This window comes from Panthera leo, chromosome B4, assembly GCF_018350215.1.
Source record: "Panthera leo isolate Ple1 chromosome B4, P.leo_Ple1_pat1.1, whole genome shotgun sequence".
NCBI lineage: Eukaryota > Metazoa > Chordata > Mammalia > Carnivora > Felidae > Panthera > Panthera leo.
In genome coordinates this window covers 114323304-114341215 of record NC_056685.1, presented here as the reverse complement: position 1 = coordinate 114341215, position 17912 = coordinate 114323304, and the positions used below count along the sequence as shown (strand labels likewise).

General features: G+C 40.2%; 1 protein-coding gene across 2 annotated transcripts; it reads right to left on the bottom strand.

The window, feature by feature from the left end:
* Positions 1-437: 437 nt before the first annotated feature.
* Positions 438-17910, bottom strand: NUDT4 (nudix hydrolase 4). Of its 2 annotated transcripts, none has more exons than XM_042947354.1 (5): positions 17372-17910; positions 7351-7461; positions 6064-6108; positions 3604-3691; positions 438-3312 (listed from the first exon to the last, which is right to left on the bottom strand). In XM_042947354.1, exons 1-5 carry the CDS (start codon positions 17468-17470, stop codon positions 3110-3112), a joined length of 546 nt encoding a protein of 181 aa, XP_042803288.1. In that variant the 5' UTR covers positions 17471-17910; the 3' UTR covers positions 438-3109. The 2 variants fall into 2 exon arrangements, with proteins under 2 accessions (XP_042803288.1, XP_042803287.1); XM_042947353.1 differs by having other exon boundaries at positions 3604-3688; positions 17372-17555.
* Positions 17911-17912: the final 2 nt, after the last annotated feature.

The following is a 17912-nucleotide window of genomic DNA, read 5'->3' as shown; positions in this document are numbered from 1 at the left end:
TTTGGGGAAATACAATGGTGGACAAGGTGACTAGCCATTTACCCTTCTAAAACAGCTAAGTGATGGTAGTATATAAAGTTATCTGCAGCATGTTATAGCAGAGTACTTATGGAATAAAGTCTAGAAGAACTTGAAAATTATTAAGAAACAAAATCTACAGAGGAACAGAAATGGCAATAAATAAGACAACCATAGCATGGCACCACGAGAATGGTATCTAGTAAGACAAATATCCATTTGGGAGAGTAATGGCAGGTAACACCTGACTGGCAGGAAGTTCCTTTAAACCCAGTTAGGAAGTGGGAAGTGTATAAAGTATAAACTGAGAGATGACCTTTACGACCCATCAACGAGAGAACAGTAACATTTTTACAATGGAATGCCAAACAAGTTTTCCACTTGGACGATGTTCAGTTATGTTAAAAAAAAAAAAAAGGTAATTTATTTCCATTTTTATTTGGTTTCCAAATATAAAAAAAGTCAAGATTCTTACACCAATTATCTCAAATGAGACCATGCAAGGCAATTTAGAGTGTATACAACAGTCATCTCCACCCCCCACCCCCACCCCTTCAGTTTTGCTACTTTATACAACTGTGATTGACAGAAAATTGAATGGCATGTGCCCGTTTGGAATATTTCACCTGTTTATTTAAAAAAAAAAAAAAGCCACACACACAAAACTCCCCAACAATTATTCAGGATAGTTGCTACTTTGTGTCTGCAAGTCAACTTGTAACCTAGTTATTTTATTTAGGAGGCACATGGGACTGAAAAATTTAGCTGCCAATTTCATCCAACTACCCCACAGAAAGCACAAATGATTCCCAACAGTGTAAACTTTGGAGGGTTGAGATAGTAGACACTATTTGTTATGTGTAGTAGATTCAACTGTTGAGCCTGACAATGTTGGCTTTTTCTCTTCACAGAAATCTTAGGGCCTTTCCTCTAATTTTGCTAGACTGGGTTCCAGAAGAATAGTAAAGAATCCCTCATGTGAAATTCGAAGTGTAACAACTGTATTCTGTTGTGTCATACCCATTTTTGCTAGTTGCATAGACTAAAGACAGTTGGTTTGCTAAATGGCACTGAAGAAAATCCTGACCCGAGTGGCACTACTTAGTCCAAATGCTTTTGACCAAAGAAAATTATACAACAATATTTATAGGCTCACTTTTTAAGAGGTGGCGGACATTAATACTGTACATATTTTACATGTCAAATACATAGTCCAAGAGTTTATAAAATAAGTTCATGCATTATTACCTCTAAGAATATCATGTACAAGAAACCTCCCTCCCCCAGTACTTGTGACAGCATTTCAGGTGGACAGTTTTATATACAAAATCCAGTTTCTCTGCCGTGTTAAGGTATGTAATTTAAAGAAATTTCAGGTTACTGAAAAAAAATCCTAGTCCATTGAAGAGTGATAGAAAGTGTCAATCTGTGGATTTAAAATGTTTCTTTTAAAAACACCCAGAATGGATAACCTCTGTACAAAGAAAAATATAAAAACTCTGGATGATCATGTTTGATCACACTACATAATTTCAAATGAAATGTCATTGGTTAAAAGTTTTTCTACTTTGCTCATTCCTCTGACAGCATTAATTTGTGAACTAATGCTTATATTTCAGCTGCATTTATGGCACAAGATCTTTTTTAGAACAATGGCACTGATTTTTCTTAAGTGTAACAGCACTATTTAGCAGCAATTATAAAGGTTAACAATTTGTGGAACAAATGTACAACCATACTTACTTTCTACTCTATACTCACCAGTTACAATATTTACAAGGCTAACGTCTACATAGATCTTTCACTTGCCCCCCAACCCCATGTCTTATTCAAAGTTTGTTTTCCTCCCATCTCATTTGTGACTTGGCGGTCGGCGAGTACAGGAGTTTCAGACAGGGTACCTTACGTGTTTTTCAATAGGATTCTTGGTGGTGAGTGAGTATAAAGACAAGTGTTAAGACGAAATTCTTAGCTCAGGTATGTTCCAGTGCCCCAAAAGTTACAGGATAAACAGTACTTATTGGCAATCTATAAAAGATGAGACATTCTGAGGTGTCCTAATATCTAAGTGTGTAACAGCTGAACAGTAAGAAGGCCATTTTACTCAATTGTGATGCAGTCACCACTGATCAGCATTTGAGGTTAGACTCTAATCCTGTGGTTAGTAGTACCAGCAAGTTTAACTGAAGAGGGGTCAGTAAGTTCAAAAACTGGAAATGTATCTTTAAAAGGAATTTACATCAAGGGTATTCTGGTTCTCAATCAAGTATTCTGTGTAAAGAGATTATAGATAAAAGGAATTGGCAACCTAGCATGCTAACTCAAGTTCCATGAACACAGTTTTTCATGATAAGATGTATTTACTGCGTGCATTTTTCTTACAACACCTCTCTAAAAACTACTCTATATAGTTAAACTTTGTGTTAAAGGACTATTGAGTTATTGGGCGGGGCGGAGGGGGGGGGGCAGGAATTGGCCATATTGGGTAGCTAGTGACATAATACCAGTTGTGAAAACAGACAAATGAGTTAAATTTCTGAAAATAGTAAATTAAGTCCTTTGTCAAAACAGTTATTGAACCATAAAGTCCAAGTCTGGAATTTATGAATTAAAACTGTGATCCTATGAAACAAGTTTATGGACCAGTAGATTCGTTTAATATCAAGAATTATTTTCATAAATCTCCACAACAGAATTTGTTGAATACCTTAATGCTGTGAATGAGAAAATAACTTAGAGGGAAAAATATACCCACAAGTAAGGTGATCTGGCAAAAACCACAGACTGACATCAAATGGACAAAAAAACTGAACAAAATGTTGTGAAAAAATGACAACTAAAATGGGGGGTGGGGTGGGGCCGGGGGCATAGTTAAGGCATCTAAAAAAAATTACACATGGCTTTGGCTTATTAAAATATTTTACACTTTTTTTTTTTTTTTAAAGAAGATTTGAAAACATCTGAAAAACATGCAAATTGTTTGAAAATCCTGCATGGCAAATTCAGACAGTTTGCAGGCGTCATTCAGATGTTTGCCAAGGAAAATACAGACCTCTCCCCGTGAGACTGCACATGGGAGGCCCTCCCCATTCTATCTTACACTGGATGGCAACCCAGAGGTCTGTGCAGCAGTCACAAACAAGGTGTTGTTATCTGGAAGGGAAGGGACCGTGGAATTTCCATTGGTTGGAGAACAACCCAGCTTTAGTTTTTCCAGATACTCTGCATGTACAGGCTTATGACACTGGAGAACTTTGATGGCATCTTCTACTTTGAACCATTCTCTCTTCCTTCCTAGAAAACAGTATGACATTGGTCAGTATATAGTAAAGTCACTTAAAAAAACTAATAAGCCACATCCTTTGACAGTGCCCCTCACTCCTCCCCTACAAATAATAGCTTTATTGTTTTTTGGAATGGCTTAGACAATAAATAATATGTTGGGGGAAGAATTTTGATGTAATTCAAATGTGGACATACTGATCTTATTAAAAAAAGGTAACCCAAAATAATTTAAGACGAAAACTCTACAAGCACATAGTAGCAGAATTAAGACTCTGGATGGCAAAAGGAAAGGGAACTTACCTATATTAACAGAATCTTCCCAATCTTCTAAGATTTCAGTGACAGTAAGAACATACACATACGTTCTGTGCTTTCGGTCTTGGTTCTGCTTGAATATAAAAAGAAAAGCATTTTAATCTACAGGAACTAGCCATTACACATTTCCGAGGAGAAAAATTCAGTTGTGGCATACTGCTGACTAGCACATAGTCAAGCATACACGGTTGTCTAATCCAGTACAGAAGGGAGTTTTCTGTAACACAAAACATTTAAAATGCTGAAATTAGCTCCCCACAGGAAACATTTAGCACCTTTGATTTCAACGTATGTGTTTTTTAAGAGACTAATTCAATTAAGTATTGGCAGTTTAAAAGCTGCCAGGTGAACTATGCACAACCAAGGTTGAGAATGGGCTAGTCATTTCTGGAATGTTTTAGTCCTATATGCTGAAACTCAATTTTTTACCCATATTAAAACTGCCACCTTGTGAAAATTAAACATGAGTTGGTCTTAAAATGAAGGGGCTCACTACTTTCATCTTGATTTAAGTTAGCCTCGTTTACTATAGTCTAGGACTTCAGATTGTTGTCTGAGTTTTTTAATTTCCTTTTTAAATGTTTATTTATTTTGAGGGGGGAGAGCCAGGAGGGGCAGAGATAGAGGGAGAGAGAATCCCAAGCAGGCTCCTGGCTGTCAGTGCAGAGGCTGACACGGGCTCCATTTTACAAGCTGCAAGATCATGACCTGAGCTCAAATCAAGAGTCAGACCTTAACCAACTGAACCACACAGGTACCCCCCCCCCCCCGCCTTTTAAGGTAAACTTTCTACATCCTACGTGGGGCTTGAACTCATGGCCCTGAGATCAAGAGTCACGTGCTCTACTGACTGAGGCAGCCAGGTTGCCTGATAATTGCCCCGATTTTTTCCACCACAGACAACCTGAGTAATACACTCAATTCAAATAGCGTATTAGGTCTTTGGGAAGGAATAGGAACAGCAAAAAATGAGAGGCATCTCTCACATAAAACATTACTAGTCGGGGCGCCCGTGTGGCTCAGTCGGTTAAGCGTCCGACTTCGGCTCAGGTCGTGATCTCTTGGTCCGTGAATTTGAGCCCCGTGTCGGGCTCTGTGCTGACAGCTCAGAGCCTGGAGCCTGTTTCAGATTCTGTGTCTCCCTCTCTCTCTGACCCTCCCCCATTCATGCTCTGTTTCTCTCTCTCTGTCAAAAATAAAGAAAAACGTTAACAAAAAATTACTAGTCATTATTATTAAGAACCCATTGTCTTATCTCTGTATCTGGAAAATAAATACATTTATTATTCTATGTTCAAAAATTCATTGAAATCACCAGAGTCAATAGGCAGGACAATTCTAATTTTCCCTTATATCTTCTAAGGAGAAAGGTACGTTGGTTACTATTTTCTGTTCAGATTCTATGAAATGTAAATAGCACTTGTAAGGCAGTTAATACTATTATCTTTCTATGTTATATAAGCTTTATTTATAATGTGAGACGTTTTCTTCAAAAATCTTACCAGCATATTGACAATGTGCTATTTGTACCATGGCTATTCTGAATTACAGAAAATCTTCAATGTATTTTTCATTTCAACCAGGAGATGGTGCTGTTCAATTGGGTAAGGCAAGTGCTGAATTCTGGGAAAGTCTGAATATTAAGAACTTCACTACTAACATTGTATTCTGGGAGTCATCAATTCTACCAAGTGCTCCACAATCTGAATTTCTGAATTCTGTAAAAAGCCTTAAAAATCAAATTTATATGGTTCTACCAGAAGGACTGAACGAACCCTTAAATATTATCTTGAAAAAATATGTCACGATGTGTCAGGTATACAGGTATACCATATATCTATGTCTGACTCTTGGAAGAAAATACATTTGAGAATAGTTTGGGTCTCATGACCTGACTACATTTCTCCTTACCTTCCACAGAATACCTGCCAATTCCAAATTCCTTCCACAAATTCCATTCTGCCTTCAGTAATAATAGATTATACAGGAGAATTCTATGCTGTTAGCATCTATTCTTTGTATCTTGAGTTTTCTACCTTCATACAGTCCTCTAAGGATTAAGTCATTATTCGTGTATCGTCTACATGTTATGCACTAAAGGCACAGGGTACATTTCCAGACAGTATCCACAAGAGACCTAAGTCCTTCGGTGATACTGAGGACACTGTACCTCCTAAAAAGTTTATACCTAAACAATATACAGTGAGCCGAGAGATCTTTCTCTATCAGCTCCACTGTATTGTCATATATAAAAGTAATTTAATGCTGCATAAAACTGATGGCACATCAAAGTTAGGTAACTTTTACTTCCCTTCCCCCTAATCCTTATAACTTACTTGCTTACTGATAAAAGGAATGTCTAACTTGGGCTGCTGCCAGATTATCTGGCCAGTTAGGAAAGAATCATTAATTCTGTTATCAGCAAGGATTACTTTTGTAACTCACCTCAAATATGCCCAGGAGTCTGCCTAATTTTCCTTTGACTCCAGCCTATTATAAAAAAGATGCAATGTAAAACTGTTAGCTTTCATAAGAAAGGTTACACGAACGTTATTTTCTAGCTATTTCAACTCAAGGATCTAAACACAATAGGCCCTTCCATACCAACCCTGCCTCTGTGAAGGTTTTTTGGCTATGCCAAGATTCATGACCTATGGTTTGCTATACAACATGGTTTAATTTATTCCATATACAAGTTCAGACTGATCAGATTTGTTGTCATTTATTTTGTAAGAAATGACAGGGATTGACCAAAAATTAGACTTTCTACCAATTTGGGACAAGCTTCACGAATGAAAACAGACTTTTTTCTGAACCAACTGATCAATCCCCTTCTTACTTAAAGGACTGTCTTTCTTGCTTGCTTTTTTCACATGGCTTAGGAGGTACAATTCTTCCTCTAGGTTACTCTCCTACTGCAGTCCTCATTACTTTACCGGGACTGGGACAGGTAACAGACTGACGGGAACTGCAGTGTGAGCCCATGCCCATCCACACTGCATCAGTGCCCGCTGCCGCCTCTACCTAGGGACGCGCTCTTCCCTCAGAAAGCTGCTCATCCTTCGAGACCCATCTCTCTGAGACCTTTCCAGCTACACACCAAGACCCAATGGGAGCATTAGCATTTGCTTCCCATTTACACCCTCACTGCTGTTCAATAACTCTTATGGCACTTAATATGCTGTTTTGTCTCTGAGTAGAAAGCAAGTTCTATCATCAACTATAAGAAGACAAGCAGGCCGTGTATGCTTCTGTGCATGTGCGTGCGCACCACTTTTTACCGAACTTTATGACAAAACGAGTAGAATAAAAGCAATTTGCTTCTTACTCATTTGAAAAAATTACAGCACGTGATTAATGTCTCTGAGCATTCTTGCAGTGCATTGCAGTGTAATATTTATTAACCTTGCTCTGAGACAGGGCCATCCTGTTCTACACTGATCACTGATCAGGCTTACTGCCTGTTATACGATGGCATGTTACACAATTCTGGGGGACTTCTACATTCATTTTTAGCTCTCTTTTACCAGGCTTAACAAATACCTGCTTAACAAAATGCTAGCTATGGTCACCCGCTTAAAAATCTTCAGTCAGACAACAAAAAGAGCACTCATGTGACCTGCCTTGCCTTCTTCTCAGTGCACGTAGCCAAAGTGCCACAGGGAACACACCGTAAAATCTCAAAATACGGTGTGTGTGAAAGGAGAGCAAATAAGCTACTACTCGTCTCACCTCTTCATAAACTTCCCTGACGGCAGCACCACCAGGTTCCTCCTCTGGCTCCATTCCTCCTCCCGGGACAATCCATTGGTCTGGGTACCGACTGCTGCTCACCAACAGCACCTGCAAGACCAACCGCGAGTGTAGGCCCCACAGCCTGCGAAGCACTACGGACGTAACGTTCTCAACCCTTTACAAGGCTGGAAAGCCCTTCCTGATTAGCCCATTTGTAATTTCATTAAAATTATTAGGTGTACACATTATACCACAAGAAAGCGCAGTTGACAGCCTTTGTAAACACTCTTGGAATTCAGAATTCAACAATAATGTAATCACACCACGAAATCATTCTGAACCTAATGAAATGACTTCAACTACCAGACTCAATTAGTAAAATTCTCTAAATCATGGATACCAATGAAAGATAAAAGCGGATACTTGGGTTTACTAGCCCCAGAACTGCGTGCACTTAGGTTTGTGGTCGTATCTGCTATTCGTGAGTTACAGAATCTTATTCTTCTCCAAATTTAAGGATATGTGACCCTAGGCAGGTCACCCTGTTCTTACCTATAAAGAGTAAGGATACTTAAAAGATAACAGATACTGTGAAAAAGGAATAGGGGAATTCATTAAGTCAATGCCCGGTATATAGAGAGTTCTTGTTATTTTTACACTTATGATTAGGTGGGAAGAAGTACCCTTCATATTCCAAACTTCTATAAATGGGTAAGAGTCACTTCTTTTGATATCAGGCAGCTATAATTTATGATCTAGGAGAGACGGCAAGCTACAGTTGAGTGCATTGCTTGTTTTGTACAGTCTGTGAGCTAAAAATGGTTTTTATATTTTTAATTATATGAAATTCAAATTCCACTGTTCATAGATAAAATTTTATGAGAATCCAGCCACACTCATTCATTTTTCACATGTTGCCTATGGCTGCTTTGATGCTGTAACAGCAGAGTTAGGTAGCTGTGACAGAGACTGCATGGTCCACAAAGCCTAAAATACTATCTGGCCCTTTATAAGAAAAGTCTGCAGACCCCAATCGAGAATAGCATTAACCTTTAAATTTGCAAATGCTTTTTAAAAAACAAACATTACCACAGAGTATCCTAGAGGTTCACTACTTAAACAGTACCTGAAACAAGTATTATATACCCATCTTCTACATGAAAATTTGTGGGCTAGGTTAGGTTGAAATGCACCCAACTTAAAACAGCAACAAAGGCTTGGCTACTATGATAAATAAGCAAAGGATGTTTATATGAAGTAACAGGTGTCTTAACCAACTTGAACAAAAATGGTTACAAAATTCCCTTAGTATATTATCTCTAAGTAAACAAAGAACATTCTTTCCAGATAAATCAATCAATTCAGAGCAAAGTATGATCCCTGATGTGTACTGGTCTTCTGACACGCCACTGGTCCTATCTGCCCAGCTCCCACTCTCCTGCCGCAGGAACTGCTGGCACTTGAGAGTTCATAGCCAGCACAAGGATTCACCTCCCACCTGAGGAGGCTGCCAGAAACTCAGCCTTCCCCCAGGATGACAGTAACTCCCAGAGTTCAGCAACTCCCACCTTTCCCCCAGCCTTGAACACACTGAGTTGGAAGATAAGGGAACGTCTATTCAGGCACCTATCCCCTCAATCTGAAAACAAAGCAGCACACTTTTGCCTATGGACACACCATCATCGCAGAGCAGTGATCAATTAATGCTCAAGGGGTCTGAGTGTTGTTTCTCTCATCCTTTAGCTGGACAGGACTCCATTGCTTCTGCCAGCTTCATTCCTTCAAACGAATAACTGGCAAAACAATGCAAATCCAGAGAAAGCACTGTAAATTAACAACAGCTGATAAAGCCTTAGCTAAAATATGAATGGCTGACTGTGAGGGTACCACCAAGTCCAAATATAGCAATTTTGGTCAAATGAAACATAAAACAGCTTTAAATTTAAAGTATTAGCAAACGGGGCTTACATATCAAAATTAGAAACTAAAGAGCCAGAATAAACAAATCTAGCAAGAATTAGAAAATACTGGTTTAAACTCAAAGATGTTTTGCAACTGTACAGATCATACCCAAGATGTATTTCATTCCTTGATGCACCCAATGATGGGCTGATAATCTACCATTCAGTACACCAGTTTCCTCCAAGCACCTATCCTTGTAGAATTACTGAGTGTTTATGAGACTTAAATACCTTATATCCTGGCCTAAGCACTCGATGTTGGCCATTACTAGCTCTTCTGCTTTCCTACTAATTGAATTGCATCAGCCTACCAAGAACTAGGCTTTTCCCCCAAATTTTGCCAGTTGCATTCGTTTTATAATTATTGAGAATTAGTGATGAAATAAGGGCAAAAAGGAATTATCAAAAAAGACTTTGCAAAGATTAAAGGTAGGTTATTATTAAAAACTGCTATTAAATATGGATGAGACTACTGTAAAAAGGAAATTTAAAAATCCAGAAAGAGCCTGCAAGTCTTCAAAGTTCAATTAAAATTCTTTAAACAAAGTGAGACTGCGAATCAGATTTCATCTTTTGTTTTACTCAAAAAGGAAGCTTACCAAATATCTATGGTATTCCAAGGCTTTGGCCTATATATTGAGATTGGCAAGTGTAAGTTTTTAAGTTAAAATAAAAAATGCTTAAGGTATAAAAGCATATGTCTTGCATCAAGGGAAAAGTAAACTGTACTGTTTCTGACTGCAGAGTTGGAGGCTTCTTTTCCTGGTCACTAGGTGTGGGTTACGGACAATCTAGTTTTTATTGCCTGGGTGAAATTCTTCTTATTATTTTTTAAATATAATTTCTTGTCAAGTTAGCTAACATACAGTTATATAGTGTGCTCTTGACTTTGAGAGTAGATTCCCATGATTCATTACTTACATACAACAACCGGTGCTCATCCCAACAAGTGCCCTCCTCAATGCCCCTCACACATTCTCCCTCTCCCCATCCCCCCATCAACCCTGTTTGTTCTCTGTATTTAAGAGTTTCTTATGGTTTGACTCCCTCAGTTTGTAACTATTTTTTTTCCTTTCCTTTTCTTCCCTCTGTTAAGTTTCTCAAATTCCACATATGAGTGAGAACATGTATCTGTTTTTCTCTGACTTATTTCACTTAGCATAGGTCCATCCATGTTGTTGCAAATGGCAAGATTTCATTCTTTTTCATTGCCGAGTAGGTTGGATGAAATTCTTAACTACCCAATTCCAACTTCCTTGATTACCTTCATAATGGGACATGACACTGCAGGGACTTGCTAACTGGAAAACTACATTCTTATTTATTTAGTAAACAAGGAATTTCAAAACCATCAATATTCATAAAGTTGGAGTCCTGAAAAAATGAAATTCAGTGTCATATATCTAGATCAATGATAATTCCCATCTGTCCCAAGATAGTATTTAAGAGATAAATTATATAAGGTTAATAATGTTGAATACCCATTAGTATAGTCTGTGCCTGCTTTTCTGAACACTTATGCTTCTAATTGAAATCAAATCTTTAATCTGCAGCCTACAGGACATAATTCACATATGACTGAACTCGTCTTCCAAAAGTCAGTGACAGGAAATCCCTACATGCTTCCACAGTTCCCTTCATAAATTACTTTTTCTAAAGCCTCATGAAAACAGATCTGTATGGTTTTGGACAAACGATTTAGCAGAAACTGAGACCTTATCATGCAAGAATCCCCTGAGATTCCAAAATGATTAAATTTGATCAAACCATTAACTTCAAATGTATCTTTCCAAAATAAATGAGTAATTAACACCTGTAGTATAGAATGATCAGCATCTAAACTACTAGTTTAAAACATTTGATAATGAGCCTTTGGTAATGAAACAGATTTGAAAACCAGTATGTTTCATTATGAATTTGCCTACTCATCTAGAGTACTTCATTCGAAGTTCAAGTGAGGTCAAGGCCACATTATGTTTGTTGTTTGTTTATGGAGTGGGGAGTGGTGGTGATTACCTAGCAGGGTAGAAGAAATGAATTTGAATAGCATAAGCAAAGACCATTAAAATCCCTACTACATGTTAGAAGAACTGTATCACAAATCATTATTATTCCATATCCTCGGGGAGGGGGGGGGGAAGCCATCTAAACATTTCTACAACATCCCCAATCTACTAGATCTGTACTTTAGCATGCTTGGTAATGCTCTAAAAACATTATTTAGGTTATAAAATCTTAGTAAGGGATACACCAATAGCTGACAAATCCAGACCTGGTTGTTCATAGGTTTTAAATTCCTTTTCAACTACCTGTGTAGGTATATTACATTTTGTGTATCCAACAAGATGACAGTCTGCCACATTAGTGACAAGGTGATGGAGAGGAAAGCAGGCATTCAACTTTCCAGATAGGCCAGAGCTGAGTCCAAAGGAAAGATTTACAAAAAGGTTAGTCAATCCACCAGGCTGCAGAATTAGACTTGAATCAGAGTCAACCTGAAAGCCAGTGCTGTTGCCCACCTTCATATAAGCATTCCTGCTACTATACTATCTGACCTCAACCTTCCTTCCATGTGTATCCAACATTCAACATAAAACACCATTCACCTGTCATTGTTAAGAAGCCATTTCCCACATTTGTCTTTTTCTTCGATTCCTAATGTTTTAAGCATTTGTTATATAAGTACTTCTCACTTTAAGTAGCAGTAGTGTAGTGATAATGGTCTACTTGGAACCAGCCCTGAGTCTTACTAGACAACAGTTTGTCTATGAATTGGAATAATCTACAGTATAGATTCAAAACCCTACTATCACCTAGTAAGTCCTCCTCACTGGAGGTGTGTAAGAGCTTGCAAACTAAAAAAATGCTGTTCAAGATTTGAGCATGGAGGTAAATTAAATTCTTAGCTCTATACACCAAGTGGCCCCCAAATGCCATTTGTGTTTCAGCTTTCACTCTTATAACTGTTCTTGGTCACATCTTGCTTCTGGGAACAACTAGTCACTACAAATGACTATTTCTTCCCCAGAAAAAAAAAAAAAGGCTATCTGGAAAACCCCTCAAGTGATCCCTAAATTAGGAATGAAGAGTTTTAAACTGTAGCTATTTAGAAGCTGTATTGGGGTTTTTGTTCTTTCTTCACATGTTATCATGAACCAGGGTGCATGAATGGTTTAAAACTACTTTACCACAGTTAACTGTATTAGGGGCTCTTAATCAAAATTAGGCCAGCAAGCAGTATATTATTAGGAACACCCAGTATGCACACAGACATTTTAAAAGATCTTAAGTTACGGCAGTGGTTACTGTATCCATTAACCAGCTACCTACTGCTACTATTAAACAAGTTAATAGTCCTATTTTTTGGACTATTGAGGCACAGTTGTATAGGAGGGTCAGAAATAACAGCTCATTTTGGGAAAATGTGTTTAACTCAGATTATTGCTAGACAAGAAAAGATCAAAATTCCAAATTCGAGTACAGTTTCTCTTGAATGCGTATTGCTTTTATACCATCATAAAGTTGAAAAATCACAAGTTGAATCATAAATCAGGGACCATCCTTATGGGATTGGTAGATAGAAGAATGCTAAATTGGACTGATCATGACATTTTCTTGTAGCACATCAATGTTTTGAAATGATGGGCTTAGCTTTTACACACACTGGAGAAAGCCTTCGTGATATATACCAAGAGCCTAAAACAGATGCAAATTGTACAAAAATGCCTTCCCTTGAAGGAAGTGGCTGCTTAAGTGGCCCAAGAAGCCCTTTATGTCTAGGAGAGCTGCAGGCATAGATGATATTTCCCTCCGTTTAGAAAAGATTGCCTTCAGATAGTTATTTAATTTTCATTAGAAAGTGGTCTCCACTTGAAGCAAGTATCTTCAGAGCCTTAAATCTAAAAGGACTTCTGCAGAAGTATGAGCCCCAGAGTGTTTATCTGAAAAGGCAGACTGCCTGTTGACCCCAAGCATACAAATGTTAGTACATATACACATACATACAAATACTGTACTAGCATTTCTTATTAAGATTGTTTTTATTAGAGCTCTGGTTTTAGAGTCCCACAGGTTTTAAGACCGCTTTTCCCAACCAAGTCTTAGTGCATGATTTTGTAGAATTCAGGCATTTTAGTTAATACACATTTGGCATTTGGCAGGTGGTAGAATGCAGTCCCTGGCTCAAGGAGCTTAAAAGCTAATTAGGGCAGTAAGTCCAAGTGGAAGAGTAATAGGCAGTTCTTAAGACAGTTTTGTTAGTGTTTCTCACAACTGTGCCTGGATTCCACCCAGAATCAGTCACTTCTATTTCTCTTTTCAGCACTCTATCTTATATTGCTGCTAGATGATCCTCAAGCTTGAATACATTTAAAATGTAAATGTTCCTGTCTTGCCTAGCAACTCCTTAGCCTTATATATTAAGGTGCTCTTTTTCAACCATTATTTGTTCAATGCCATCCCAAGTTGCAGTTCAACTAGTCCACAGCCCCAAGTCTTGCTCTGTTTGTGATGCTTGGTCCTTCCTCTCTCACTCACTGAAATCCAGCTCCAGTGATCTTAACCCTGCTGTCAGTACCTGATGATACTCTTCCCCTACTTGATTTCCCTTTATGTCAGTTTCTGTCTGTCCAAACACTACAGAATGTTTCTCCTATGTTTACTCCTATGTTTCTTAGGAGCTGATACTTTTCATCTCTGCATCCCTGTTCAGTTATATGCAAATGTGTTGAACAGAATCCATTTCTGGCTACCTTTTGTGAATGTACTGTCCTCTTTCACTGTACAAACACAGTATCCCAGCTACTCTATGGGATGCTTATTTGTGGGCTTGTGTGGAAGCCCAACCACCAAAACTAAGGGTGGTTCCCTACAGAACCAGAGACAGGATCAAATGAACAGGAGATTTAGAAATAAAGGACCTGCGCTCAAAAAGATCTGCCAGCTTCCATGATCTTGGGACAAGTTAACTCTGCTGCCTAATTTCTTACTATACAAATCCTAATGCTTATTTACCTCACGGGGAAGATAAAATGGGCAAATAATAAAACCATCCCCAAGAGAACATAGACTGCTGTTTCTTCCCTAAAACAATCTGTTCTCAACTAAGGGTTACTGAGAAATCCTTCAGTACAAGGAGAGCCATCCTGGAGCACTGCATAACTTTTTGTGGTCAAACAGCAATTCTTATTTTATTTCAATTTATACTTTATAAACATTTTGTCCTTAAATAAAGCATACATTTAAATCTCCCAACAGGGATCTAGGTGTTATTAACCCAGGAGGGGGAAAAAGTCTCATCTATTAGCTAAAGAGGTGGATTCAGGCTGTTTTGTATCTTATCCTTGGAAGGCTACCAACGTAATTTCAAAAGAGTGAAATCAAATTCACAGCAAAATAGCAAGATGTTCAGGAAAGCTAACAGATTCATCTTTGTCACTATTATATAATAGAAGGAGCCTCAACTATATACAACTACAAAAATGAAGATCCTAGACCACACATTAAAGTTGGCTGTGCATTTTACTTAGAGAATTCCAGAGCCTTCCCTCACAGCGTATTCTGTAACCAACTGACTTGGTTTCTCAACCTGCACGGTACCAGATTTATTTACATAACAGATTTCTCTAATAAATGCTCCAGAGCTTGCTCCTTACTTCATTTTATCTAATGGCACTAGTCTGTGGACTCAACTCGAGGCTAGGAATTTAGCATTTATTACAGTAGGAACAATTTCCAAGCACGAAATAACTCCTTTATCTGTTACAGGAATTTCTGAAGTGTTCTTCAGGCTTTGCTTTACCATTCACACAATGCAGATCATTTCAATTTCCTATTTCCTATATCTTCCCCTGGGAACCGTTTTTAAAGCCTGAATTCCAAGTTCAGGTTATGGCAAGACTTCAAAGTCATCACTTCCAGAAAGGCTTCCAAGCTCAGCCTCACAAAATCTCTCATTCAGCAAATAGTGTGCACCCAATTGCTATGGAGCCCTGTGCCAAGAACCCAGCATCAGAAACAGGGACTGGATCCTGAATTCCGACTCTACCACTTCCTAATTATGTCATTTGGGCAAAGTACTTAGGCCCTGCAACCCTCTCCTCACCTACAGACCAGCACAAAGAGGATTAAATGCAGCAAACTTAAAAGGTCTTCAGGCAAGTCCCACACAGTAAAAACACTCAACTAAGAATGTGATTACACAATAGTGAGCAAATTAGACAAGATCCTTGACCTATCTTGATCACTCTGGGCGGCTATTATATGCTTCTATATTCAAAGTTTGTTTTTTTCCTAACGGGGCTTCGATGCACTTAATGCTTATTGACTGTTACTCTGTAAATGTTAAAAACAAAACAAAACAACCCCACAAAAACCTATCTCCTTCTAGTTTCTAGCTCTCCTAAGTGGCCTCAGGTCATAGAGTAAGAACGACTACACCACTGAGTGTACACTATGTCATATTCATCCTAACTGCAGGGATTAGCAATAAGGAAGCCATTAAATTCCTGTCTCCAGTTTTAGCCTGGTACTTTATTGGACACAGTTGGTTATGGAAGCAGAATTCAGATTAATTTTTTCCAGGTCTAATCATTTTAGGAGTGGCAATGCTTTAAAAAATGAAAAAAAAAATTTTTTTTTTAAGTTTATCCATTTATTTTTGAGAGAGAGGCAGGGGAGGGGCAGAGAGAGAGAGAGAGAGAGAGAGAATCCCAAGCAGGCTCCACACTGCCATCACGGACCCCAATGTGGGGCTTGAACCCATAAACTGTGGGATCATGACCTGAGCCGAAACCAAGAGTCTGACACTTAACTAAGCCACCCAGACACCCCTAAAATAAATTTAATGTTTATTTGGGGGGGGGGGAGGGGCAGAGCATGAGCAGGGGATGGGCAGAGAGAGGGGGAGACACAGAATCCGAAGCAGGCTCCAGGCTCTGAGCTGTCAGCACAGAGCCAAACGCGGGGCTCAAACCCACCAACCGTGAGTCGAAGTCAGATGCTTATCCGACTGAGAGGAGTGGCAATGCTTTATAAAATATTTTCTTGGCCACCTTGCTTTAAGTAAATTTAAAACAGTGAACCATTTTAAATTAAATGGAACTGAAACAAGGAAAAACTGTTCTCCAGGAAAACCTTGAGAGCCTCACTATCAACCCAATGAAGAAAGGTAAATTAAAGACTGGCTGCTTACTCTCAGAAAAAGAAAGGCTGCTCGTCTCCAGATGTCAAGCCAAATACAGCAAAGTTAAGAAGCCTTGATAAATATGCTGAGAGCTAGAGGTTACGGTCTGAAAATGGCAACTCTGCCCACCTCTAGTCCATCTTCTTCCTCAGGCATTATTCCACATTTTTCACTAGCCATCTTTCTACAGTCAGAAAACTTTAAAAAGAGGCCTTTAAATATATGTGTGTGTGTGTGTGTGTGTGTGTATATATATATATATATATATATATAATAATTATGCCAAGTGCTTGCGAGTTAAAAGGTCCACTTAAGAGTGGGATTGAGAAAACTAGACCGAATGGGGTTTTATTTTAAAGCACGGGGATTGCCTGGCTATTCCACAAACATCCCTAGATTTAATCTGAAACCGCAAATTGCCGTAACATGGAAGGGAAATGTAACACAGGCAGAAGGGCTTGGGCTGCAACACTCACGCCATTTCTGCCGCCTCCGTTAGCACTCAAGGTTTATCTGGCTTTACTCAATTCGCTAGTTAAAATGGTGACTCCCGCCCGAAGCGACCTATACGGCCCGGGACCTTCCCGCCGGCCAGGAGGCGTCTCGGCCTCAGGTCCTCACCATGGCCCGGCAGAACACTGGGCTGGGCGAGCCCCTTTGTCTCCTCTATCAACCCAGAGAAAGGAAGGAAGGAGGGAGGAAGGGCGGGAGGGAAAGAAGGAGGGGGCTAATCCCTCCTAGCCTGGTGGCCAGACGAAGGGTCGGGCGAGCAAGGTGAAGGGCTAAGACCCCCACCCCGACCGGCCCTGGCCCCCAGCCCCCAGCCTGTCCCGGCGCCGCCGCGGGAGGCGCAGAGCGTGCTGGTCGCCCTCACCTCGTCCTCCTGCTCACTCCGGAAGCACAGGCACGCCGCCCGCTTCTTGAAGCCCTCGCGGTCATAGGTCCGCGTCTGGTTGGGCTTGAACTTCATCATAGAGGCGGGCTCTTGCTGCCGCTGCTGCTCCGGCCGCCGCCGCGGGGGCCCGGCTGCCGCCACCCCGCCGGGGAGTTGGGGCGTGGGCGAGTCGGGGCGCAGGGGCGCCGGGAGGCGAGGCGGCGGCGCGGGGAGTGACAGCGAGGCCGGTCGGTCCCGGAGCCGGCGGCCGCTTCGACGCGGAGGAGGGCGCAAGCGCCGGTCACTGCTGCCCGGGTGTCGGAGAGGAAGAGCCGCCTCTGCCCGAGCGTCCGCCGCTCTCCATGGAGCCCGCCGCCCGCTCGCCTCCGCTCCCTCCTCCTCCTGCTGCCGCCACCGCCGCCGCCGGGGGAAGAGCGAGGCTGGAAGCTCACGCCACAAGGAGGCAGTTTCGAGGACTCGCGGCAACCGGGCAGCAACGCCGCGGCAGCTTCGCACCGCCCCCACCGGCTCTGTATTTAAG